The sequence below is a fragment of the Coregonus lavaretus genome (genome assembly GCF_964263955.1).
Source record: "Coregonus lavaretus genome assembly, chromosome: 5".
NCBI classification, from domain to species: domain Eukaryota; kingdom Metazoa; phylum Chordata; class Actinopteri; order Salmoniformes; family Salmonidae; genus Coregonus; species Coregonus lavaretus.
Window position 1 is genome coordinate 25,653,187 of NC_139992.1, and position 23,444 is coordinate 25,676,630.

Genomic DNA, 23,444 nt, shown 5'->3' on the forward strand with positions numbered 1-23,444 from the left:
GCACGTTGGCGACGACTCTTCTGCATTTCGGAGAAGATGGCGTCGCAGAGAGGAGTACCTACAAGTAAGGTAGGCGTAACATGATTTTTTACTTACAGTATCTAGGTAACGTTACAGCCTGTTGACATTGTAGCTATGTAGAAGTAAATTGATATGCAGTTGCTTCTGATTTAATTTTTTACTTATAAGTATGGTGATTTCACTAATCATCGAAATCATAGCAAGTTTTTAGGGCTCAATCAGTAGTATTGACCTGATAAAGTGAAGTCCTGTTGAAAAATTGTTAAATACCATTTATATTCCTAAAACATTAATTGAAAATGATACTGTTGCTGCTTCCATGGCTTTTTGATTTATGGCCTAGTGTCCAAGCACCGGTTTTAGATGTGCAAATTAATCATCAATATGCTGAAATAAATTGTGATATTTTGAAGAGGAATACATAAAAGTTACTGCCTACACACACGTCTCACACTTGTGTTCAGATTATTTGTATTTTGTTAAATTAGTAGCCTACCTTCTAAACTGCACACGCAGTAATATTTAACTTACCAAGCGGTCACTCAAGACTGGAATTGATAGCGCGGGCAAATAAATCGGTCACATTGATATTGTGTTGAAGTCAATGGAACTGGGGCAAAACCCCTGCGACATGTACGGTTTGCACGCTTCTAACAGACAAACTTCAATGAACTTGGGTATAGGCTACTACGTTTGTCTGTCAATAGATGACAACCTGTCGTAGCCATGTATCAATTTATATCTCTGTGAGAACATTATTTCGATAGATGGCCAGGAACAACACGTTTTTGACTGGATAATTTAAACGAATCACCACCTCATATAGCTTTCTAGATAGCGACAGGGGTTGGCTTTTATTTCAACGATAGTTTAACCCTCAAATCCATGGGTTCATGTGAGGCAAGGAACTTTTTAAGGGAGGAGCGCCCGATTTTTTTCTAGCGACAGTGGTCTGAAAATGACAGCTACGTTCTAATGCCGCATTCAAAACAACTGGGAACTCTGAACTGGGAAATCTTCGACTTCAGTGCGTTCAAAACAACTGGGAACTCGGAGGAAAAAAACGAGCTCCGACTGGGAAAATTAGTTTTGAACGGTCATCCAACTCGGAATTCCAAGTCGGAAACACGGGCCTCTTTCTAGAGCTCCGTCTGTCCCACCTGAAGATCACTGACATCATGATTCGACCTCGTTTCTTTCTGAGTTCCCAGTTGTCCTGAAAGCACCGTTTGTCCCACTTCGGACTGGCTCATATGACAAATATATTTTTTAAGCAATCGATTTTGTGAGATCGTGATGACTATAATCATTAATACTAACAACATCACCAATCTGAGGTAAAGGGGATGTGTATTTCCTTTAATTCGTGTGTGGTGAAAACGTTAGTCTGTGTAATGTAGTAACACGTTCTGTCCACTATAGGGAAATGAGCGTAATACAAATAATAATAATAATATGCCATTTAGCAGACGCTTTTATCCAAAGCGACTTACAGTCATGCGTGCATACATTTTTCGTGTATGGGTGGTCCCGGGGATCGAACCCACTACCTTGGCGTTACAGGCGCCGTGCTCTACCAGCTGAGCTACAGAGGACCACATACAACATAATTAAATGTTAAATTAATTCAATATTTAAATATATGATGATAGTAAATGTAGCACACTCACACATTATTTCAACAATTACATATATTTATTACTACTTTAACCATGGAGAGAGTAAAAAAATGTGTTTCCAACACCAGGGTTGTGGGTTCTATTCCCACGGGGGGTATGAACAATTAAAAACAGAATGTTACTCACTAACTGTAAGTCGCTCTGGATAAGAGCGTCTGCTAAATGACTAAAATGTAAAAATGTTTTGTGGGAGGCAGTTGTTGATGTGTTCAGAGGGTCCGTGGTCCGAACCCAGGTTGGGGCGAGGAGAGGGACGGAAGCAAGACTGTTACATTGATGCTGTTACATTGATGCTGTTGACCCGGATCACTGGTTGCTGTGGAGAACTAGGAGGTCAATGGGGGGGTGAGTGTAACCGGTGTGAAATGGCTAGCTAGTTAGCGGTGCACGCTAGTAGCATTTCAATCGGTGATGTCACTCGCTCTGAGACCTTGAAGTAGTTGTTTCCCTTCCTCTGCAAGGCTTTTGTGGAGCGATAGGTAACGATGCTTCGTGGGAGGCAGTTGTTGAGCTACTCCAGGAAGTGACGTTGCAGGCTAGCTCAGTGTTGCCCCTTCAAATTGAAGGCCGACCGGGGTTCTGCAGTCTGCCATTAGCAACTAAATTATCCTTATAACGTATTCAGTGTGCGATTTTAAAATAATCGGTTCAAGGACATACATCTGGTGTAATATAAGCAATTATTGGTACCATGATTGTCTTTGATTTATAGATTTTTGTACACAAATATTGGCCACAAATATTGCCAGTGTATCGTTTGTATTTGAAAAATTGTTGTCTATGAAACTTAAGTTCCAAATGTTTCCAAAACCGTATCGCAAGCGTTTTAGACAGAGCGTTTGGGCAGCGTCTGAGTGTCTGGGTATTTGCGTCTGACGGCATATAGGACCGTGGAATGACCCAATGTAATGCAATGTAGTTGGAGTCATGATAAGGACAATAGTAGGCCTAACATAATCTAGGAGGAGGTAATATGCTAAAAAAAAAAAATATCCAATTTTATGTCGGCAGCATTTGTATAGGGTAACTCTATTCCTCTGCTCCTCCCTTTACAGCTATGTCCCAAGTTCCTCCACACAAACTCCACCAGCCACACCTGGCCCTTCAGCGCCATCGCTGAACTAATAGGTGAGTCATCGTCATTAGTCATATTGTCCAATCACAAAACCAGTGTTTTCCAACCTTTTTTAACCCAGGCACACCTTGATGGGATAAACAAATTCTAAGGCACACCTTAAAAGTCCCAATTAATTAATTAATTAATTAATTGGTAATGACCTCCCTGCAAACAATAATGAGTCGTTAGGAAATGGTCGCCTAAAGTCGTCAGGACGTTGTGTTATGGTCCCCTGGAAGTTTTGTCTATTTCCAGCTTGGTCCCTAGGATGTTCTTGGGACGTTGTGTCATGGTCCCCTTGTGGGTTTGTCTAGTTCCTGGTTGGTCCCGGGATGTCATCGAGGACGTTCTTGGGATGTTGTCATTGTCCCCTGAAGGTCCACCGAATGTTCTTTGGAAGTTGTCATGGACCCCTGGAGGTTTTTGCCTTGTTCCCGGTTTGTCCCAGGGACGTCGCCTGATGGTCGCAAAAATGAAATCAATGAGAGAATAGTCTGATTAACTAATAACTAAAAAATAAACTAAAAAACTTTCTGTGTCCCTGTATCTCACACTCTTGACTTCTTTCCATACCCCTCACTTTTCCTAACCCATCACACTATTTCTCTGTATTTTTACCTCTACCTTGGATTCAAGCCTACTCCAGACAGAATAATGGAGAGAGGGGGAGCTAGACAATAAAAGATAGTAGTACAAAGATGTCGGTAGGGAGGAAAATTGAAAAAGAGATGGCTGAATTGATAGAGGGATTGATTTGAAGATAGTTGGGGAGAGTGGGAGACCAGACCACATGTTTGTGTTAGCCTAATGTCAGTGTCATGAGGATGTAGCGTCTGTAGAAGAGGCTGGGGTTGCATCCTCCGTGACAGCTGTCCCAGGCAGGCTGTTCTAAAGGAGAAAACACATTGCACCGAATGACGGTCTGCCTTTCGTTCGCCGTTCGTTCAGCGGGGTGTGATTAAGGGACCAACCGCCGGTAGGCATCAACATTTTCAGCCGTTTCTACATGAAGAATCGGTTTGCACTCAATATGCAAATTAGCGCCATCACTCTGTTCAAAGGTATGTACTCTCAGCCTGCAAACGCTACCAGTGTGTCCAAGCCTTAATGGTCCACATTGCACAAGCAACAAAGGGAGACATCACACTTTACATCACACTCTATCACACTTTACATTACACCATTTTGAATGTTGAATTTCTGGGGCGTCTAAAACCCTGGTGGTGTGGTAGTTTTCCACAGCAGTAGCAACACAGCTGGCAGATGGAGGGTTTGGCTTGGACTGCTATGCAGGTTTAGCGTGGATGTGTCGGCTTGGCCATAGTCTTGTTCTCCATTGAAAAGCAATAAGGAGGTGGCATGGGTGGTCTAGTATAGGGTTTTATAAACTACACTATGAAAGGGACTGGTTATTTGCATAGCAAAGTACTATAATAGCAATACTCTTGTGTCAAAAAGTAATTTTCATTGTATACTGTGTATGCATCTATGCTTACATCCTCTATCTCTATATCTATATCTTTCACCAGACAATGCCTATGATCCTGATGTCAACGCCATGCAGTTCTGGATTGATAAGACCCAGATCAAAGGTCAAGACTGCCTCATCTTCATGGACAATGGAAATGGATTGGACTATGAAAAGATGCACAAGATGCTCAGGTAGGGACAGTTTTTCAACGACTACCACTACTTTAGCAGGGTGAATCAGGTTAGATATAGACAAAAGTCCTGCAGAGACCACTCCCTTGGGACCATCACGAGACGTCCTGACCACTGGTACATTGATGAATGTTCTGAGAACATCCTAAAAACGCTCTGACCCGGTCCTCAGTAACGTCCAGGGAACTAGGCAAAAGTCCCTTAGAGAATGTTCCCTTAGGACAATTATGTTTATGTTTTAAAGACTGGAAAAACAAATGTTCAGCGCATGTCCTGAAAACATCCTAAGAGATGTCCCTGGAACAAACCAGGGACAAGTAAAACATGTTAATGTTCTTATGCTGTGCTATAAGAATGCAAGTTTACGATTGATGTACACAAAAATAGCATGTTTCTCTCTTTTTCTCTTTCAGCTTCGGTTACAGTGATAAGAAAGTAATATGTGGCAAGCACCCGATTGGTCTCTATGGTAACGGCTTCAAGTCCGGGTCCATGCGTCTGGGGCGAGATGCCATCGTGTTCTCCAAGTTGCAAGACGGAGACACTATGCAAGTAGGCATGCTCTCCCAGAGCTACCTGGGACAGATCAAAGCAGATGAGATCATTGTGCCCATCATCTCCTTCCAATGTGTCCCACACAGCCAGTATATCCTTTTATAGAGAGACTATATACATACATACACACACAGTGCCCAAACTGTCATCACCTTCAAACAGGTTGGATTTAGATGTACATGTACAGTGTTATTTTATAGTGCCAACCTTAAATACTGTTAGGTATTTAGGTCTATCTATCTTTTGTGTTGTCCCTGTGTGTGTTGTCCTTGACTTCCGGTGCACTCTGTGTGAATGAGAAGCACAAGGCTAGTCTGCAGGACATCCTGCGCTACTCTCTCTTTAATACGGAGAACGAGCTGCTCGAAGAGCTCGAAGCCATCAGCTCCACAGGCTTCTCAGGAACACGCATTATCGTCTGGAACCTGCGCAGGTCAGACACACATACACACATGCATTCTCTTCCCTTTCCATCTCCCACAACTATAGGGTTTCGCTATGTGGAATTTTACTTTCAAATGTCACTTCTCCCTCTGCCTATGTGAATGCCCTTGGTAGAATTTTAGGTTTCACTTCTGTTTTCCCCATAATCAAAACCTAAAATTCCACCAGTAGGGGCCCTTTTTGAAGTGTGGAGCAAGTACAACTGTTGAGTAAGAGCCTATACAGTAAGTGTTTGTTTGTTAATGTCCACAGGACGTTAACAGGACCAACAGAATTTGATTTCACAACATCCAGCGACGACATCAAAATCCCGTTGGATGTGTTAGAGAGCACCAGTGAGCAATACAGACGGTCAGAGTTGCTCACAAAACCAGAGAGTTACTACTCGCTACGTGTAAGTGATGACTGAGTATACTTATTATAATGTTATATTGATTTACCAAACAGCATTTTGCACAACAGATCATATCTTGAGCTTGTAAGGTTGACTCAAATACAGTGCCAGTGAAAGTCTACACACCCCTTGGACAGTCTTCACATTTTGCTGCCTTTAAAATTAAATCTGAAAAGGGATTATTATTTAGATTTTCTTACTGATCTACACAACCTCCTCCACATTTTCAAAGTGAAAGAAAATTATATACACTTTTCCAGATTAACCCTATATGCATAACCATGCTAGCAATTGAAAGGGAAATGTTAGGAAATTATGGGTAAACTATTAGACCAAAGGTGAGGACATAGCTCACAAGACTGAATTCAAACATTACGCTTTAAACCTAAACTTAGAACGTACACTCTCATCAAAGAAAACTACACACCTTTAACCATGTCTGCCTGAACCTAACAAAAAGCTAAAGATCAGTTTGTGCACAACTCAGATCCGCTCCCTCCCTCTGGCTATAGAGGTGGGTAGATTTAAGCGTGCGTGAAGAGGAAAGAATTTGCCTGCTGTGTGATCTTGGGGAAATCGAAAACATTTTACATTTACATTTACATTTTAGTCATTTAGCAGACGCTCTTATCCAGAGCGACTTACAGTTAGTGAGTGCATACGTTATTTTTTGTATTTTTCATACTGGCCCCCCGTGGGAATCAAACCCACAACCCTGGCGTTGCAAACGCCATGCTCTACCAACTGAGCTACATCCCTGCCGGCCATTCCCTCCCCTACCCTGGACGACGCTGGGCCAATTGTGCGCCGCCCCATGGGAAAACAAAGTCCATTTAGTGTTTTATTGCTCTCTGTATGACGATCTGAGACGTTATGTTGTTGTACCATTTTTGTTGATAACCCTGAAGTATTCTGGTTACGGGACGAGCAGAGGCTTGAATTTCGTTTCAGACAGGGCATGCTTGAGATTGCTCAGTTTCTTCACAATGCCTGGAGGAGAAATAGAAATGTACTGTTTGTGTAGTGTGGCTAGATGGTAGCTGTACTTGCCATGATCATTGTATGCATGTCATTTGTAAAATGTTATTTTGTTCTGTAGTGTCTTGAAAGACCATGTGGGCTGGGCACCGGTAGGTGTATGACACTTAAATACATAATATCAATACACTGTTGATTTTATGTACATTTTACATTTACTGTACTTTTCGCCGCATTTGTTGATAACGAAATCAGAAAATACTTTTGATACATTGAGTAACATGATGAGAATATTCCTGGAAAATGTGGTTTAGGTGCAATATAAGACAACAAAAATGACGAGTTTGAGTGAGAGGGCAAAAACAATGGATATACTGTACTTACTATATATATATATATATATATATACAGTGGGGGGAAAAAAGTATTTAGTCAGCCACCAATTGTGCAAGTTCTCCCACTTAAAAAGATGAGAGAGGCCTGTAATTTTCATCATAGGTACACGTCAACTGTGACAGACAAATTGAGAAAAAATAATCCAGAAAATCACATTGTAGGATTTTGTAATGAATTTATTTGCAAATTATGGTGGAAAATAAGTATTTGGCCACCTACAAACAAGCAAGATTTCTGGCTCTCAGAGACCTGTAACTTCTTCTTTAAGAGGCTCCTCTGTCCTCCACTCGTTACCTGTATTAATGGCACCTGTTTGAACTTGTTATCAGTATAAAAGACACCTGTCCACAACCTCAAACAGTCACACTCCAAACTCCACTATGGCCAAGACCAAAGAGCTGTCAAAGGACACCAGAAACTAAATTGTAGACCTGCACCAGGCTGGGAAGACTGAATCTGCAATAGGTAAGCAGCTTGGTTTGAAGAAATCAACTGTGGGAGCAATTATTAGGAAATGGAAGACATACAAGACCACTGATAATCTCCCTCGATCTGGGGCTCCACGCAAGATCTCACCCCATGGGGTCAAAATGATCACAAGAACCAAAAATCCCAGAACCACACGGGGGGACCTAGTGAATGACCTGCAGAGAGCTGGGACCAAAGTAACAAAGCCTACCATCAGTAACACACTACGCCGCCAGGGACTCAAATCCTGCAGTGCCAGACGTGTCCCCCTGCTTAAGCCAGTACATGTCCAGGCCCGTCTGAAGTTTGCTAGAGTGCATTTGGATGATCCAGAAGAGGATTGGGAGAATGTCATATGGTCAGATGAAACCAAAATTTAACTTTTTGGTAAAAATTCAACTCGTCGTGTTTGGAGGACAAAGAATGCTGAGTTGCATCCAAAGAACACCATACCTACTGTGAAGCATGGGGGTGGAAACATCATGCTTTGGGGCTGTTTTTCTGCAACGAGACCAGGACGACTGATCCGTGTAAAGGAAAGAATGAATGGGGCCATGTATCGTGAGATTTTGAGTGAAAACCTCCTTCCATCAGCAAGGGCATTGAAGATTAAACGTGGCTGGGTCTTTCAGCATGACAATGATCCCAAACACACCGCACGGGCAACGAAGGAGTGGCTTCGTAAGAAGCATTTCAAGGTCCTGGAGTGGCCTAGCCAGTCTCCAGATCTCAACCCCATAGAACATCTTTGGAGGGAGTTGAAAGTCCGTGTTGCCCAGCGACAGCCCCAAAACATCACTGCTCTAGAGGAGATCTGCATGGAGGAATGGGCCAAAATACCAGCAACAGTGTGTGAAAACCTTGTGAAGACTTACAGAAAACGTTTGACCTGTGTCATTGCCATCAAAGGGTATATAACAAAGTATTGAGAAACGTTTGTTATTGACCAAATACTTATTTTCCACCATAATTTGCAAATAAATTCATAAAAAATCCTACAATGTGATTTTCTGATTTTTTTTTCTCATTTTGTCTGTCATAGTTGACGTGTACCTATGATGAAAATAACAGGCCTCTCTCATCTTTTTAAGTGGGAGAACTTGCACAATTGGTGGCTGACTAAATACTTTTTTCCCCCACTGTATACTACCAGTCAAAAGTTTGGAGAAACCTACTCATTTAAGGGTTATTCTTTATTTTTACTATTTTTTACATTGTAGAATAATAGTGAAGACATCGAAACTATGAAATAACAAATGGAATCATGTAGTAACCAAAAAAGTGTTAAACAAATCAAAATATATTTTATATTTGAGATTCTTCAAAGTAGCCACCCTTTGCCTTGATGACAGCTTTGCACACTCTTTGCATTCTCTCAACCAGCTTTATGAGGTAGTCACCTGGAATGCATTTCAATTAACAGGTGTACCTTCTTAATAGTTATTTTGTGTGTTTGAGCCAATCACTTGTGTTGTGACAAGTTGGGGGTGTATACAGAAGATAGCCCTATTTTGTAAAATACCAAGTCCATATTATGGCAAGAACAGCTCAAATAAGCAAAGAGAATTGTCAGTCCATAATTACTTTAAGACATGAAGGTCAGTCAATACGGAACATTTCAAGAACTTTGAAAGTGTTTCTTGGCCCAAGCAAGTCAATTCTTCTTATTGGTGTCCTTTAGTAGTGGTTTCTTTGCAGCAATTCGACCATGAAGGCCTGATTCACACAGTCTCCTCTGAACAGTTGATGTTGAGATGTGTCTGATACTTGAACTTTGAAGCATTTATTTGGGCTGCAATTTCTGAGGTTGGTAACTCTAATGAACCTATCCTCTGCAGCAGAGGTAACTCTGGGTCTTCCATTCCTGTGGCGGTCCTCATGAGAGCCAGTTTCATCATAGCGCTTGATGGTTTTTGTGACTGCACTTTCAAAGTTCTTGTAATGTTCCGTATTAACTGACCTTCATGTCTTAAAGTAATGATGGACTGTCGTTTTGCTTTGCTTATTTGAGGTATTCTTGCAATAATATGGACTTGGTCTTTTACCAAATAGGGCTATCTTCTGTATACCCCCCTACCTTGTCACAACACGACTGATTGGCTCAAACGCATTAAGAAGGAAAGAAATTCCACAAATTAACTTTTAAGAAGGCACTCCTGTTAATTGAAATGCATTCCAGGTGACTTCCTCATGAAGCTGGTTGAGAGAATGCCAAGAGTGTGCAAAGTTGTCATCAAGGTAAAGGGTGGCTATTTGAAGAATCTCAAATATAAAATATATATTTGTTTAACACTCTTTTTAGTTTTGATGTCTTCACTATTATTCTACAATGTAGAAAATAGTAAAAAATTAAGAAAAACCCTTGAATGAGTAGGTGTTCTAAAACGTTTGACTGTGTGTGTGCGTGTGTATGAACAGCCAGCAAGCAAGCATTCTGAAAGTATTCAAACCCCTTGACTTTTTCCACATTTTGTTACAGCCTTATTTTTAAATGGATTAAATAAATAAAAATCCTCATCAACCTGCACACAATACCCCATAATGACAAAGCAAAAACAGGTTTTTAGAAAATCTTGCAAATGTATTAAAAATAGGAAACAGATACCTTATTTACATAAGTATTCAGAACGTTTGCTAAGAGACTCGAAATTACACTCCGGTGCATCCTGTTTACATTGCTCATCCTTGAGATGTTTCTACAACTGGATTGGAGTCCACCTGTGGTAAATTCAATTGATTGGACATGACTTGGAAAGGCACACATCTGTCTATATAATGTTCCACAGTTGACAGTGTATGTCAGAGCAAAAACCAAGCCATGAAGTCGAAGTAATTGTCCATAGAGCTCCGAGACAGGATTGTGTGGAGGCACAGATCTGGGGAAGAGTACCAAAACATTTCTGCAGCATTGAATGTCCCCAAGACACCGTGGCCTCCATCATTCTTAAATGGAAGAATTTGGAACCACCAAGACTCTTCCTAGAGCTGGCCACTCAGCCAAGTTAAGCAATCGGGGGAGAAGGGCCTTGGTCAGAGTTCCTCTGTGGATATTGGAGAACCTTCCAGAAGGACAACAATCTCTGCAGCACTCCACCAATCAGGCCTTTATGGTAGTGGCCAGACGGAAGCCACTCCTTAGTAGAAGGCACATGACAGCCCGCTTGGACTGTGCCAAAAGGCACCTAAAGGAATCAGACCATGAGAAACAAGATTCTCTAGTCTGAAACCAAGATTGAACTCTTTGGCCTGAATGCCAAGCGTCACGTCTGGAGGAAATCTGGCACCATCTCTACGGTGAAGCATGGTGGTGGCAGCATGCTGTGGGGATGTTTTTCAGCGGCAGGGACTGGGAGACTAGTCAGGATTGAGATCCTTGATGAAAACTTGCTCCAGAGCGCTCAGGACCTCAGACTGGGGCGAAGTTTCACCTTCCAACAGGACAAAGACCCTAAGCACAGAGCCAAGACAACGCAGGAGTGGCTTCGGGACAAGTCTCTGAATGTCCATGAGTGGCCCAGCCAGAGCCCGGACTTGAACCCGATCAAACATCTCTGGAGAGATCTGAAAATAGCTGTGCAGCGATGCTCCCCATCCAACCTGACAGAGCTTGAGAAGATCTGTGGCGTTGGGCGGCTGCTGATTCGAATCCCCAAGCTGACAAGTTAAACATTTGTCGTTCTGCCCCTGAGCAAAGCAGTTAACCCACTGTTCCCCGAGCGCCGAAGACGTGGTGGTTGATTTTAAGGCAGCCCTCCGCACCTCTCTGATTCAGAGGGTTTGGGTTAAATGCAGAAGACACACTTCAGTTGAATGCATTCAGTTTTACAACTGACTAGGTATCCCCCTTTCCCTGAGAAGAATAGGTGTGCCAAGCTTGTAGTTTCATACCCAAGAAGACTCCAGGCTGTAATCTCTGCCAAAGGTGCTTCAACAAAGTACTGAGTAAAGGGTCTGAGTACTTATTATGTAAATGTGATCTTTTTTAAATATTTCTTTTATATACATTTGCACAAATTTCTAAAAACCTGTTTTTGCTTCGTCATTATGGGGTATTGTGTGTAGATTGATGATGAAAAGCAATAATTTAATCAATTTTAGAATAAGACTAACGTAACAAAATGTGGAAAAAGTCAAGGGGTCTGAATACTTTCCGAATGCACTGTATGTACTTCTATATGTTTCCCTAAGAGTTGTGCAAGATTGGTTGAATCTTATTTAAAATTATTTACAGCTGTAATGGCTGCTAAAAGTACTTCCACCAAGTATTCATTCTGGGGTGTGAAGACATGCAATCAACACATGTTCATTTTTTATTAATTTGGAAAATGTAGAGTAGGTTGTGTAGATCCGTAGCAAAAAAATATCTAATTTAATCCCTTTTCATTTAATTCTAAGGCATTGTGAAGACTATGCAAGGTGTGTGAACCTTATCCTTTGACAGGTGTTATCATTTTGTATGTGTGAAATATTTCATACTTTGTTTGTTTATCAATGTGTTTTTGTGTGCTCAGGCATACTGCAGGATTCTGTACCTGAAGCCCCGGATGCAGATCATCATTCGAGGGCAGAAAGTGAAGACTGAGCTCATCTCCAAGAGCCTGGCCTACATCGCTAAGGACCATTACAAGCCCAACTTTGTGGTATCCTTCCTCACCCTGGAGCCTCTGTGGATGGCTTTAGTGTGTGCGCGTGCGCATGTTGTCACATCCTCGAGACAATACTTTTGTTTACATTTGGAGGGAAAATAGTAATAGGCAAATATGGGTACTATGCTCTATATACATGACATACCATCAGTCACTGCCATAGACGAAACACTTTAGAAGTTTGCAATAATCAGTTACCTATCTTTAGCTAATATTAGTTCAATGCATTCCATAGTTAGATGTTCAGGTACAACACAGTGATACAATATGGTATTTTTCATAAAGGGAAAAGTATATTTGCCACTGCTCTCCATCCTGTTTGAGTTGTCCTTAAGTCCTATACCAGAACAGCCGCATCCCCATCACCTTTGGTTACAACACCAAGAGCAAGGACCAATACGGCATCATGATGTACCACAAGAACCGCCTTATCAAAGCCTATGAGCGAGTTGGCGTTCAACTCAAGGTAGAATAGTGTATGTGCATGTGCCTGTGGTGATTGTGCATGTGCATAAGAAAAATGACCGCCATCCATTGTGGTACTCTGATGCTTCCATTGTGGTACTTGCGTTCGGACAGTATTCAGACCCCTTGACTTTTTCCACATTTTGTTACGTTACAGCCTTATTCTAAAATGGATTGAATTGTTTTTTTCCCTCATCAATCTACACACAATAACCCATAATGACAACGCAAAAACGTTTTTATTTTATTTGTGCAAATGTATAAAAAAAAACGGATATCACATTTGCATAAGTATTCAGACCCTTTACTCAGTACTTTGTTGAAGCACCTTTGGCAGCGTTTACAGCCTCAAGTCTTCTTGGGTATGACACTACAAGCTTGGCACACCTGTATTTGGGGAGTTTCTCTAATTCTCTGCAGATCCTCTCAAGCTCTGTCAGGTTGGATGGAGAGCATCGCTGCACAGCTATTTTCAGGTCTCTCCAGAGATGTTCGATCGGGTTCAAGTCCGGGCTCTGGCTGGGCCACTCAAGGACATTCAGAGACTTGTCCCGAAGCCACTCCTGCTTTGTCTTGGCTGTGTGCTTAGGGTTATTGTCCCATTGGAAGGCGAACGTTCACCCCAGTCTGAGGTCCTGAGTGCTCTGGAGCAGGTATTCATCAAGGATCTCTCTGTACTTTGCTCCGTTCATCTTTCCCTCGATCCTGACTACTCTCCCAGTCCCTGCCGCTGAAAAACATCCCCACAGTATGATGCTGTCACCACCATGCTTCGCCATAGGGATGGTGCCAGGTTTCCTCCAGACCTGACGCTTGGCATTCAGGCCAAATAATTCAATATTGGTTTAATCAGACCAGAGAATCTTGTTTCTCATGGTCTGAGAGTCCTTTAGGTGCCTTTTGGCAAACTCCAAGCGTGCTGTCATGCGCCTTTTACTGAGGAGTGGCTTCCGTCTGGCCACTCTACCATAAAGGCCTGATTTAGTGTAGTGCTGCAGAGATTGTTGTCCTTCTGGAAGGTTCTCCCATCTCCACAGAGGAACTCTGGAGCTCTGTCAGAGTGACCATCGTGTTCTTGGTCACCTCCCTGACCTTGCAAGGCCCTTCTCCCCCAATTGCTCAGTTTGGCCAGGCGGCCAGCTCTAGGAAGAGTCTTGGTGGTTCCAAACTTCTTCCATTTAAGAATGATGGAGGCCAATGTGTTCTTGGGGACCATCAATGCTGCAGAAATGTTTTGGTACCCTTCCTCAGATCTGTGCCTCCACAGACAATTCCTTCGACCTCATGGCTTGGTTTTTGCTCTGACATGCACTGTCAAATGTGGGACCTGATATAGACAGGTTTGTGTACCTTTCCAAATCATGTCCAATCAATTGAATTTACCACAGGTAGACTCCAATCAAGTTGTAGAAACATCTCAAGGATGATCAATGGAAACAGGATGCACCTGAGCTCAATTTCGAGTCTCATAGCAAAGGGTCTGAATACATATGTAAATGTGCAAACATTTCTAAAAACCTGTTTTGGCTTTGTCATTATGGGGTATTGTGTGTAGGTTGATGAGGGGAAACCATTAATTTAATCCATTTTAAAATAAGGCTGTAACCAGAGGTGGGTAGTAACGAGTTACATTTACTTGAGTACGTTTTTGAAAAAATTATACTTCTAGGAGTAGTTTTAAATCACTATACTTTTTACTTTTACTTGAGTAGATTTGTGAAGAAGAAACTGTACTCTTACTCCGCTACATTAGGCTACAATGAGGTCGTTACTTTTCTTTTTACCTCTTTGGTATTCTACGCGTCATTGTCTTTATCCCCCCGCATATACCTTATTTTAATGTTTTATTTTGACAGAGAGAGAGAGACTTCCGCTAAGGCTCTACCACGTGACTGTGTTTCACCAATCAAACGTAGTTGTGCAGTCACGTTACCATACTCAATCTCAGCGGCGGGACGGGTTAGCTTTACAGTCGTAGCAACACAAAAATGTCAGAATTAGCCGTCGGCAATGCAGACACAGACGAGGAGGAACACCCGCACCCCTGGCCTCATATTGAAAGCATGTTTACCTTAGTAAAAGTGCGAAAGAGCAGCTACATTATGCGGTGTCTTCTGTGTCTACCAAAACAAACAGACATTTCAGCATTCAAGAACTCAACATCTAACTTGAGGAAACTAGTAGCGGTAAATTTCCTAAAAAAAAAATTTTTTTGCTGTGGATAGGTGAATGTTTGTCTTTTAGGTTACAAGTGTGACTTTATTTTGCTGACTTTTCTTGTTAGATATTGGAACTGGAAGTAAACATAATGCCCCATCGACATCTACATCACTCTCCTCTGATGCCTTTTATAGAACATGCATTCAGCTTAATTTGTGTTCTGGGATACTAGGCCTGCAATATTGTTTTATTTGGCCATCTATCATGGACTGGTGCTTTTTCAGTTGATGTGTACTGCTGCTCTTTTCCTCTGCTCAGTGAGATGTGCAGTGTGGCCTAATCACAGATCAGAGTATTAATTTCTAGGCACACAGAAAAAGGGCTGTTACTTGCCATACAATACAAAGGTACTGAGTTGGCCTAATCAACACCTATTGATTATTTTACATTGACCGCTTCCTTCTGGTGTGCAGTTTTCTGTTCAGCATGCCTGGTATGAAATGTTTGTGTGTTTCCTTCTGTTGTTCTGTCACTGTGGAGACACTGTGGAGACACACACACAGTTTATGGGCTGCCTCGTTCTAGTTCTGCCTGGTAAAAAAAGTATAAAGGTTTGGAAATTTGTGTTACTTGTGCTTATTTATTTTTTATTATTTTATTATACTTATTTTACTTATTTTATATAAGTACTTGAATTTACCTGATTTGTTTTAATTTAAGCTATTTTGTAATTTATTTTAATTTATTTTATTGATTGGATGAACTATAATTTGCCTAAAGATGATTATTTTGTATTTTTGTCTGTCTGATTGTTGTCTTGTGTTAAAAAATAAATCAGACGTTACTCAACAGTTACTCAGTACTTGAGTAGTTTTTTCACCAAGTACTTTTTTACTCTTACTCAAGTAATTATTTGGATGACAACTTTTTACTTTTACTTGAGTCATATTATTCTGAAGTAACAGTACTTTTACTTGAGTACAATTTTTGGCTACTCTACCCACCTCTGGCTGTAACGTAACAAAGTGGAAGAAGGGAAGGGGTCTGAATACTTTCCGAATGCACTGTATGTACTCCATCACTGACCCAATAACCACCTCTACCCCCCCCTCAGGCCAACATCCAAGGTCTCGGGGTCATTGGGGTCATCGAGTGTAACTTTCTGGAGCCCACCCACAACAAGCAGGATTTTGACAACACTGACAAATACAGGTAAGGACACCTGACAAATACAGGTAATGAGGAGAGTGCTCCATTCAAGAACATGTCCTAAGGAACTGTTTCCCACTGAATAAAACAAAACTATTTTGCGGCCATCTGCCCACACTCACTTTAAAGATGGTGTACTTTCAATAATCTAGCTGAATAAATCAGCACTAGGTGAACTGTTTTATTTCTTATTTTCTTTGTGCAGGAAAACCATCAGCAACTTGGGGGTAAAGCTGGAGGACTACTGGAAAGAGATACGCTTTAAGAGAAACAAAGAAGATCCTAACTGCACCGTACCAGTGGAAGACACCATGTAAGTAAAACACTCCTCTGTTTTCCTTTCCTATGTCTCTCCATTCCTCCCTTACTGGTTCTTCTGTGTATCTCTACACCCATAGGAAGCGTCCGGACCAGACCTGGGTGCAGTGTGGCACCTGCCTGCGCTGGAGGAAGCTGCCAGATGGGATTGATTGTAAACGGCTCCCAGAGGAGTGGTTCTGCCACATGAACCCTGACCCCCAGTTCAGGTGTGTCCCAAACCCACCTAGATCAAATAATAATACTTATAACAGGTGTTATAAAATACACTGAGTATACCAAATATTAGGAACACCTTCCTAATAGTGAGTTGCACCTGCCCTTTTTGCCCTCAGAACAGCCTCAATTTGTCATGGTGTGGACTACGTGTTGAAAGCATTCCACAGGGATGCTGGCCCATGTTGACTCCAATGCTTCCCACAGTTGTGTCAAGTTGGCTGGATGTCCTTTGGTTGGTGGACCATTCTTGATACACACGGGAAACTGTTGCGCGTAAAAAACCCAGCAGCGTTGCAGTTCTTGACACAAACCGGTGCGCCTGGCACCTACTACCATACCCCGTTCATAGGCACTTAAATCATATGTCTTGACCATTCACCCACTGAATGGCACACATACACAATCCATGTCTCAGTCGTCTCAAGGCTTAAAGATCCTTCTTTAACCTGTCTTCTCCCCTTCATCTACACTGATTTGAAGTGGATTTAACAAGTGACATCAGTAAGGGATCATAGCTTTCACCTGGTCAGTCTATGTCAAGGAAAGGGCAGGTGTTCTTAATGTTTTGTATACTCAGTGTATATTGTCTGTTCCCCCCCAATGTGTATGTGGCACAGTGTGCATGCCTACTTGCCAACTGGTGTGCATGCATTTGTATGTGTGCTTGTGTGTGTTGACGTTGCCACTACAGTATATGGCATTCAGTATCCCTTACCTTTCCAGGAGTTGCACGGTAGAGGAAGAGCCTGAAGACTCCAGTGATGACCAACCTTCATACCAGAAAACCCACAAGCAACAGTGAGAACCCTACCATATACTGTATCAATGATGCTGCATCTAACTATATTTGTAATGCATAACTGAACATGTAGGCTATTTGCAGATAATGGACCTTGAGGCTGAAACATGCATCGTTATTTTGTCTATGCATGGAGTGAAAAAAAAACGTTAGACCTTCCGCGAAATGCGACATGTTTACCATACTGGTTCACGGCACAAGTTGCTTGAGTTTTCATGATGCTGAGAGTTTTCCCACCACAATACTTACAGTTGGTAGAAGCCAGGCCATTTATTCTAGTGAGAAACATTAGCATTCCTACCGACCGTTTTACTCGACGCAGGTTTAAAAAAAATTATGTAACATGTAGCCGACAACACGGCCAAATAGCCGACAACTGCGTGTATATGTTTCAACTTATTTACTATCAAACGCAAAATAGCTAGCTGGCATAGGTAACAGCATGCTTGCAGTCATCTGTCAAATCGCATGTGTATATAAATAAGGATGAATGAGCAGGTGTTCAGACTAGAAAAGTGTAAAGCCCAAAGAAAACTTGACAGATTCATGTGCAAGTGAGCTGTTGCCTTCATTTTACAACACAGTAGGCAAGACGTTAACATTGTATATAGGCTATTCTATAGAATGTATAGAATGTCAGCAGGTGAGATTAATGCAATTACTGCTTTTCATGTTAAATTTAATTAAATCTCAATGGTGCCAGTGTGTTTTTTCTATGTCAGTCAATCTGTGTTCTGTTTCACAGTGAAAGGAACACCAAAATGAAGCAACAGGTCAGCAGTCTGTGTGTCTGTCCATCAGTGTAAACACTATATATACAAAGGTATGTGGACACCCCTTCAAATTAGTGTATTCGGCTAGTTCAGCCACATCCATTGCTGACAGGTCCATAAAATCGAGCACACCGCCATGCAATCTCCATAGACAAACATTGTTAGTAGAATGGCCTTACTGAAGAGCTCATTGACTTTAAACGTGGCACCGTCATAGGATGCTACCTTTACAAAAAAAGTCAGTTTGTCAAATTTCTGCCCTGTTAGAGCTGCCCCGGTCAACTGTAATGCTCTTATTGTGAAGTGGAAACGTCTAGGAGCAACAATGGCTCAGCAGCGAAGTGGTAGGCCATACAAGCTCACAGAACGGGACCGGCGAGTGCTGAAGCGCGTAGCTCGTAAAAGTCGTCTGTCCTCGGTTGCAACACTCACTACCGAGTTACAAACTGCCTCTGGAAGCAACGTCAGCACAATAACTGTTAGTCGGGAGCTTCATGAAATGGGTTTCCATGGCCGAGCAGCCGCACACAAGCCTAAGATCACCACGCGCAATTCCAAGCATCGGCTGGAGTGGTGTAAAGCTTGCCGCCATTGGACTCTGGAGCAGTGGAAACACGTTCTCTGGAGTGATGAATCACGCTTCACCTTCTGGCAGTCCGACGGAAGAATCTGGGTTTGGCGGATGCCAGGAGAATGCTACCTACCCCAATGCATAGTGCCAACTGTAAAGTTTGGTGGAGGAGGAATAATGGTCTGGGGCTGTTTTTCATGGTTCATGCTAGGCCCCTTAGTTCCAGTGAAGGGAAATCGTAACGCTACAGCATACAATGACATTCTAGATGATTCTGTGCTTCCAACTTTGTGGCAACAGTTTGGGGAAGGCCCTTTCCTGTTTCAGCATGACAATGCCCCCGTGCACAAAGCAAAGTCCAGAGCCCTGACCTCAACCCCATCGAACACCTTTGGGATGAATTGGAACGCCGACTGTGAGCCAGGCCTAATTGCCCAACATCAGTGCCCGACCTCACTAATGCTCTTGTGGCTAGAATGGAAGCAAGTCCCCGCAGCAATGTTCCAACATCTAGTGGAAAGCCTTACCAGAAGAGCGGAGGCTGTTATAGCAGCAAAGGGGGGACCAACTCCATATTAATGCCCATGATTTTGGAATGAGATGTTAGACAAGCAGGTGTCCACATACTTTTAGTCATGTAGTGTATGTCACATCCTGGTTCATGATTATGTTATGCCCACAAATGTTTTGTTCTCGCTTACATTTTGTGTACCCTACCCAAACTACCCTGTTGTGTACGTGCTAATGCCGTGTGTGTGTCAGAATGAAGATGAGCAGAAGAAGGCAGAGCAGATGAATGCGCTGGCTCAGAAGAACAAGACTCTGAAGCACCAGAGGATCTCTCACCTCACAAAAGCAGGTAAGTCTACTGTACGAGCTGTGTGTGCATGTGTGATGTTGATGGGGATGTTTTTAATAATATAGGTATTGATATAAATGTGTGTGTCTCTTCATAGGGACCAGCCCTTCCTCCAAAAATATGTCCCTCATCTCTAGCGTGTGCTCTCTGTCTACCCCTCCAGCCCCGTCAACCCCTCCAGCCCCGTCAACCCCTCCAGCCCCGTCAACCCCTCCAGCCCCGTCAACCCTTACGACCCCTTCAAGGTAGGCCCACTGTCTGAGTGGTAGTGTCTCTCCTCCCTTGTATGCGCTCTCTCTCTCTCTCGTAGTGTTTGTAGTTCATATCATTGCCACAGGGGACAGAGACATTTTGTCAATAATCCTCATTATTAGTTCAATAGTGCATCATGTGATAACCCCCATACCCCCTCTGTAGAATGAAGAGAAAACTGGCCATGACCCCTGAAAGTGAGACAAAAAGACCCAGGGTGAATGGTTTCCACAACAACACCCCCATGGAGACTGCATCACCGGCTGCAGAGACATCCATGTCATCCACGTCAGTCGTCATCCCTATTGACGATGACGTTATGATCTTGGAGACCAACAGCACCCCTATTCAAAATAAGGCAACCTTTGACCTTGCAACGGTAAAATCAGAGAGCAGGGCCATGGAGACACCTTCTGGTACTGGCAACATTAAGACCAGCTGCACAGGAACAAGCTCTGTGGAGATGGGAACTGCAGTGACCAACTACTCCCCTCCACCACCTTCCTCAGAGCAGGTGAGCATCACCACCCAGACAGAGATACGGAGCAAAGTGAAGTGCGAAGATGAGGAGGACAAGAAGAAGAGGGAGCAGGAGGAAAAAGGTAGAGACAGAACCGAACCAGGCCCCTCCACACCAAGCCCATCCTCTGCTGGCCCATCCACACCAGGCCCATCCTCTGCTGGCCCATCCTCTTCTGGCCCATCTGCCCCAGACCCATCAGACCATCCTATGCTTGACTTCCGTAACCTGTCAGAGGCCCAGGAGCAGCAGGACCAGCTGCTGGAGCTCATGCAGGCTGCAGCCCACGAGAGGGACCAGTTCAAGGAGCAAGTCAACAAGCTGACCTCCCAGCTCCATGACCTAGAGGGCAGCATGCAGAGGCTCTCCCAGGCCACTGTGAAGAGCGAGCACTGCCACCAGGCCTGTCAGACTGAAGAAGGAGAGCAGTCGGAGAGGATGAAGGTCAGTGACCAACTGGCCATCTTGTAGCCTCATATAGATTTGTATGTATGCTATTGATATTTAATAAGGAAGATTTGCCCAGCAGCTGTCGGTACAGTTAGTATTTGGGAAATGGACAATGCAGTGTGCAAAAGAACATTGCCAGGGTGTCTATCTGATATCTTCTTCCTCTCCACATAATCTTTTTTCATCATCCCCTCTGTGTCCCTGCTTGCTCCCCAATTTACAGGTGGAGATTATAGAGGAGGAGAGGGGTAACCTCTGGTCCCTTTGTGAGACGCTGCAGCAGGACGTGGTGGAGCTGAGGAGAGAGAAACAAGAGTGGGAGAGAGAGAAACAGGAGAGAGAGGCAGCTCAGGCAGCAGCTGCCCAGGCAGAGAGGGGAGATGGAGAGGCCACTAGTGCTGCTAATGGCTCGACCTCGGAGACGCCCCAGATGTGAGGATAAGATTTTCAGTGTGCGAAATAACTTTTGTTTCCTTCAGTATTCATTTGACAGTGTACATGTTGAACAATCTGTCTGTTTTTCTGTCTCTCTCTCTCAGACTGAGGGAGCTTCGGAAGAGCGTTGGTCGTCTCCTGGTCACGTTTGTCCCAGCGCTGGACCTCGAACAAGTAAACTACGACTGTTCAGTCATTGACGAGATCCTCGACCAGGTTCTTACTGACGTGGAGTCCATGGGGCCTGTGTAGGGGCCTGTGGGCAGGATATGGATGGAGGGGTTGTCATCCATCTAACTCTGTAAGGCGAGGCAGACATGGGGATAGTCACAGATAATTCCTGCCTCTCCTTTTACCTCAGGTTTCTTACACTTTTTAAACTTATTTTACAAGCGAAAAAGGAAATGAACACACGACCCCATAATGACAAAGTGAAAACAGGTTACATAAGTATTCTGACCTTTTGCTATGAGACTCGAAATTGAGCTCAGGTGCATCCTGTTTCCATTGATCATCCTTGAGATGTTTCTACAACTTGATTGGAGTCCACCTGTGTAAATTCAATTGATTGGACATGATTTGGAAAGGCACACACCTTTTGAAGGTCCCCAAGAACAAAGTGGCCTCCATCATTATTAAATGGAATAAGTTTGGAACCACCAAGACTCTTCCTAGAGCTGGCCGCCCGGCCAAACTGAGCAATTGGGGGAGAAGGGCCTTGGTCAGGGAGGTGACCAAGAACCTGATGGTCACTCTGGCAGAGCTCCAGAGTTCCTCTGTGGAGATGGGAGAACCTTCCAGAAGGACAACCATCTCTGCAGCACCACCAATCAGGCCTTTATGGAAGAGTGGCCAGACGGAAGCCACTCCTCAGTAAAAAGCACATGACAGCCCACTTGGAGTTTGCCAAAAGGCACCTACAGGACTCTCAGACCATGAGAAACAAGGTTCTCTGGTCTGATGAAACCAAGATTGAATTCTTTGGCCTGAATACCATGCGACACGTCTGGAGGAAATCTGGCACCATCCCTACAGTGAAGCATGGTGGTGGCAGCATCATGCTGTGGGGATGTTTTTCAGCGGCAGGGACTGGAAGACTAGTCAGGATCGAGGGAAAGATGAATGGAGCAAAGTACAGAGAGATCCTTGATGAAATCCGCTCAGACTGGGGTGAAGGTTCACCTTCCAACAGGACAACGACCCTAAGCACACAGCCAAGACAACGCAGGAGTGGCTTCGGGACAAGTCTCTGAATGTCCATGAGTGGCCCAGCCAGAGCCCGGACTTGAACCTGATCTAACATCTCTGAAGAGACCTGAAAATAGCTGTGCAGCGACACTCCACATTCAACCTGACAGAGCTTGAGAGGATCTGCAGAGAAGAATGGGAGAAACTCCCCAAATACAGGTGTGCCAAGCTTGTAGCGTCATACCCAAGAAGACTCAAGGCTGTAATCGCTGCCAAAGGTGCATCAACAAAGTACTGAGTAAAGGGTCTGAATACTTATGTAAATGTGATATCAGAAAGTATTCACACCCTTTGACTTTTTCCACATTTTGTTGTGTTACAGCCTGAATTTAAAATGGATTACATTTAGATTTTTTGTGACTGGCCTATACCCAATACCCAATGTCCGTGGAATTATGTTTTTTGTCATTTAAAAAAATTAATAAAAAATGAAATGCTGAAATGTCTTGATTCAATAAGTATTCAACCACTTTTTTTTTTATGGCAAGCCTAAGTTCAGGAGTAAAAATGTGCTGAAGTTGCATGGACTCTGTGTGCAATAATAGTGTTTAATATGATTTTTGAATGACTACCTCATCTCTGCACCCCTCAGTCGAGCAGTGCATTTCAAACACAGATTCAACCACAAAGACCAGAGGTTTTCCAATGTTTCGCAATGAAGCATACAGCAATGCTGCATTCAACCGCACTGGTGATCCATGCAGTGCCACATATTTTAAGTTTCAATGTTACAACAACCTAGCTACGTTTTAGTTATTTGGAGTTACTATATACTTTTTGATTAGGGTCACAGTATATTATGCACA

At 43.1% G+C, this 23,444-nt stretch overlaps 1 protein-coding gene across 1 annotated transcript; it reads left to right on the plus strand.

The window, feature by feature from the left end:
• Positions 1–36: 36 nt before the first annotated feature.
• On the plus strand, positions 37–23,091 carry LOC311129632 (uncharacterized protein; the record flags this gene model as incomplete). The annotated part of the gene is made up of 18 exons (XM_084161981.1): positions 37–69; positions 2,756–2,828; positions 4,347–4,479; positions 4,893–5,125; positions 5,320–5,467; positions 5,731–5,872; positions 12,226–12,354; positions 12,707–12,826; positions 16,100–16,197; positions 16,400–16,507; positions 16,593–16,721; positions 17,455–17,529; positions 18,276–18,303; positions 19,637–19,733; positions 19,897–19,978; positions 20,151–20,949; positions 21,179–21,387; positions 21,495–23,091. 18 exons carry the CDS (start codon positions 37–39, stop codon positions 21,640–21,642), a joined length of 2,784 nt encoding a protein of 927 aa, XP_084018107.1. The 3' UTR covers positions 21,643–23,091.
• Positions 23,092–23,444: the final 353 nt, after the last annotated feature.